The sequence below is a fragment of the Notolepis coatsorum genome (genome assembly GCF_963971535.1).
Source record: "Notolepis coatsorum genome assembly, chromosome: 18".
NCBI classification, from domain to species: domain Eukaryota; kingdom Metazoa; phylum Chordata; class Actinopteri; order Aulopiformes; family Paralepididae; genus Notolepis; species Notolepis coatsorum.
Genome location: NC_140182.1, coordinates 71,050,442 through 71,054,424, shown reverse-complemented (window position 1 = coordinate 71,054,424; position 3,983 = coordinate 71,050,442). Strand labels below are relative to the sequence as shown.

General features: G+C 45.0%; 1 protein-coding gene across 1 annotated transcript in view; it reads left to right on the top strand.

Annotated features, from left to right (window-relative positions):
* Positions 1 to 595: 595 nt before the first annotated feature.
* iqsec3b (IQ motif and Sec7 domain ArfGEF 3b) overlaps positions 596 to 3,983 on the top strand; it is a gene marked incomplete at both ends in the record, with an annotated part of 155,345 nt that continues 151,957 nt past the window's right edge. The window contains one exon of the mRNA XM_084335489.1: positions 596 to 1,080. Coding sequence (XP_084191615.1) covers positions 596 to 1,080 — 485 coding nt within the window. The remainder of the gene's footprint in view (positions 1,081 to 3,983) is intronic.

The window sequence follows — 3,983 nt, the reverse complement described above, 5'->3', positions numbered from 1 at the left end:
GCCTCCTACGTCATCAATTCTAATTTAAAGGCACACAACACTATTGGAGACACGTTCCAGAAATACAGTCACGTGACTGGGCATATCCAACGCGATGAGGTGAGGGGGAGGGGGGCTTTCAGAGTGACTTTCCGCGACAAAGATCGTGAAATCAAATTCTGATTAATCTCTCAGTGTGTGTGTGTGTGTGTGTGTGTGTGTGGGGGGGGGGGGTATGGGCATGCGCGCGCGTGCGTGCGTACGTACGCTTGTGTGTGTTAGCGCGAGCTCGCTTTTCTGCTGTTCTATCTCTGCGTAATGACGCATCCAGCCCACAGAGCCCCCCTCCCTTCTGTCACATCTGGCTGTGGATCCTCTCATCAGCACCACTCATTCAGCGCGCGCACGGGCAGCGGGGAGAAAGAGAGAGATAGAAGACGACTCGAGAAACCGGAGGCTCGGTCGGTCAGTGCATTTATGCACCTCGTTCAGAACCGAACGAGTTGAAAATCTGCCTCTCACTCCAAAACGGATTTCGTATCTCGCCTCTCTCCTGTCTCCCATCCATCCCTGCATCTTCCCCCCCCCCCCCCTCCTTCATAATTTTCTCTCGGGAATGGCGAGCTCGAGCCTGCTGGAAAACCCGGTGCAGGCGATTCTGTACCTGCGCGAGCTCACCACCATAGTCCAGAACCAGCAGAGTCTGATCCAGACCCAGCGTAGCCGGATCGAGGAGCTGGACCGGCGCGTGGACGAGCTGATCGGGGAGAACAGGCACCTACAGGACAGCAGAGGACAACTGCAACATCATTACCACCATCACCCTGACCCCGGCTATCTCCATCACCACCACCCCCCCGACCCCCAGCTGCAGACAGAGGCTCCGCCGGATCATGTCCCTCCACCGCCTCCCCCGCCGCAGCCCTGCCAACCTGCAGAGCCCGCGGATGCTGCGGACCCGGGGGGCATGCAGCTGGTTCCCGCGAACACGTCCACTTCTTCCCCGGCCGAAAGTGACCAAGAAGATGGGAGAAGTAGCCCTAGCTGCCGTTCTCTAGTACCGCTGACCCCCCGATCCTCGACCCTCGCTAGGAAATCAGAGTGAGTAGGATGTGTGTGTGTGTGTGTGTGTGTGTGTGTGTGTGTGTGTGTGTGTGTGTGTGTGTGTGTGTGTGTGTGTGTGTGTGTGTGTGTGTGTGTGTGCGTGCGTGTCAGTCAAAAAAACAACATTAGGCCTATAGGCTGCCTAATGGAACGTGCTCGAATTATCTTGGTATAATTATAATGGTATAATATAATTATAGGCCGGCGTGCTCGAAACGGAAGCGGTTTGTTATATTAACAATAGCAGTTTGTTTTGAGAATTAATATTTTTAATAGGCACTATACACACAGCACTACAAACGTACACTGTATACTCACGCCTGCTACATGCGCATTAACAGGAAACGCGCTTCAAAACCTTGTTGGGGAATTGGGAGAGAGAATCATCACCAGGCAGCTCAATGAGGAAATTAACGGAGTATGGAATGAAAGCTAAATTAAAACTTAAAATACAGGCGTAGTAACATTTTCTGGAAGAGGAAACTGTTTTAAGCTGACGGGTATAACTTGAGCCTGGCCGTTTTCCTGTGGTTGTTCTCTGTACCAAACGGCAACTAAAAAAAAGGAATAGGTTTAGGTCCTGCTGCCCTGCGCTAATAAGCTTTCAATCACAGGAGGCAAAACAGCTTACAAAGGCTACGTTCACACTGCAAGCCAAAGTGCTCACGTCTGATTCATTGCTCAAGCAGATCAGATTTTGTTTGTTTGGCTGTTCACATTATTTTCTAAATGTGGCCAAGATCAGATTCCAGTGTGAACTGGTCAGCTTCTGAACTTGACCCGCATGCGCAAATGAACAATAACGAAGATGGATGTAAAAAAAAAAAAAAAAAAATCGCATGAAAGTCGCACGACTGTTCAGAATGAGGTCACGTTGCAAAAGATCAGACCTGTATCTGATTTAGGACCAGGTATGAAATCAGAATTGAAAAGATCAGATTCCATGTGATCTGTATTGTTCACACTGTTGAAGATCTGAGTCACATAAGGAGCAAATAAATCAGATTTGGGCCACTGTCATCTGCAGTGTGAACGTATAGCCATAATAAACTAGGTCTACATGATATAATAATCAACGGATCTGCTGTATTACTCTTGCTTAAATGTGAAGTAGAGTTCAACAGCTAATGAAGTTCTCCAGATGGAAGGGACATGAGAGGACTATACACTCAACAAACACTCAACAAGCACAGCGTGCGAAGAAATGACAAACAACCAGAGAATATAAATGAAAAAATTACAATAAAAAACGACTTAACATATATATTTTAAGGGTTAAAGGAACTGTGCAGTTGTAAGTGACGTCATAAAGTGCACTTCCTGAAGATTATAACAAGATCTCACAAAAACTCCATGTTATAACATGACACTTGTGTCAAAATCAACATGTAAACCCGTAGGATGTAAGGAGTGTTTGTATCCAAAAGATCTCCCTTTGACACAGTCTTTTCATATGGTCATCAAATGAAGGGAAGAAATAGTGTGAGAGCAGTCTTTTAGGCTACGTTCACACTGCAAGCGTTACTGCTCAATTCTGATTTATTGCTCAGATCAGATTATTATTTAATTTTTACCAGTGTGAACTGGCCATGCTCCTCAACTGACCTGCATGCGCTAATGAACAATAACGTAGATGGGTGTAAACATAGAGGATACTGAAGTCACAGTTTATGGTTTAATTTATACTGTTGATGTACAGTGGAGGCCAGCTAATTCATAAGCAGATGATAATGGAGGCGAGGAGGAGGTGAAAGAGACACATTTCTTCTTTCAATATGCTTTCAAACACAGACCAGTTATGATACTGTACGTCCCCTCAAGTTTTGCTTGTACAGAAGTATCACCCCAAATACTAACACTTCTCTGTCCCTCCACTGACCACCTCCAGCACAGCTGTCTTCAATGTTTGTATTCACAGTGACTCCCGCCACAGAATTGTGATGAATGTCAATCTAGAGTGACGTAAAGGTTGCATGAATTCTGATATGACTGTTCAGAAGAGCAAACAAATCTGATCTGCTGTGTATCTGATTTAGGACCACATTATGAAAGTGGCCCAAATCTGAATTGAAAAGATCAGATTCAACGTGATTTGTGTTCACACTGTCATGTAAAAAAAATACCTGAGTCACATACAATATGGATCGTAGCCTGCAGTGTGAACGAAGCCAAAGTGACAGGCAACAGGGTAGTTGGGATCAGCGCTTCTGGTGGAACTTGTGTACATTCGCTAATCCTCTGTTTTAGACTACAGTGTGGTTTTACCAACATACACCTTGTCACGCCTTTGTATATAGATAACATTCTTAGTGTTGCATTAATGAAACCCCTTTTGTTTCTCCCACTCCTGGCGCCATGGGTGTTATTGCATTGACCATATTCAGACGGCAGCCATTTTGCTCCCGAACAGGGTGGAAACGAATCCCAACCTGAGCATGACATAAGAGAAAAATGGCCGTGGTTTGAATATGATCAATTGGGCACAGTTGGCCTCATAGTGTTGAGATAAGTGGCAAATTCTCTAAACTCAGTTTGAGACAGTTTAAAAAGGCACAGAATACCGTCAAGGTATCTGAAATATCTAATGATATTGTGATACAAAGGGATTTCAGTTCTCATTAAAAAAAAACAGTTGCTCAACGTGGCCGACATATAAATTGGCATAGTTAGGAACAAAATTACTACCCAACACCCGGACTTGTATCTTTGACCTGCAAGAAGTGCTCTCCCCGGTGGAATGAAAATAAATTGAGTTTGAGATCACACATGAAAGCACTTGGCAGACACAAATCCTCAGGTCGATCTTGTAGGCAATATTCAAGTGTTATACTATATACCTCTCTCATAGGAAATGTTTGCATGCGAACATTCCACATCAGAAGGTGGTCTGAATAATATCA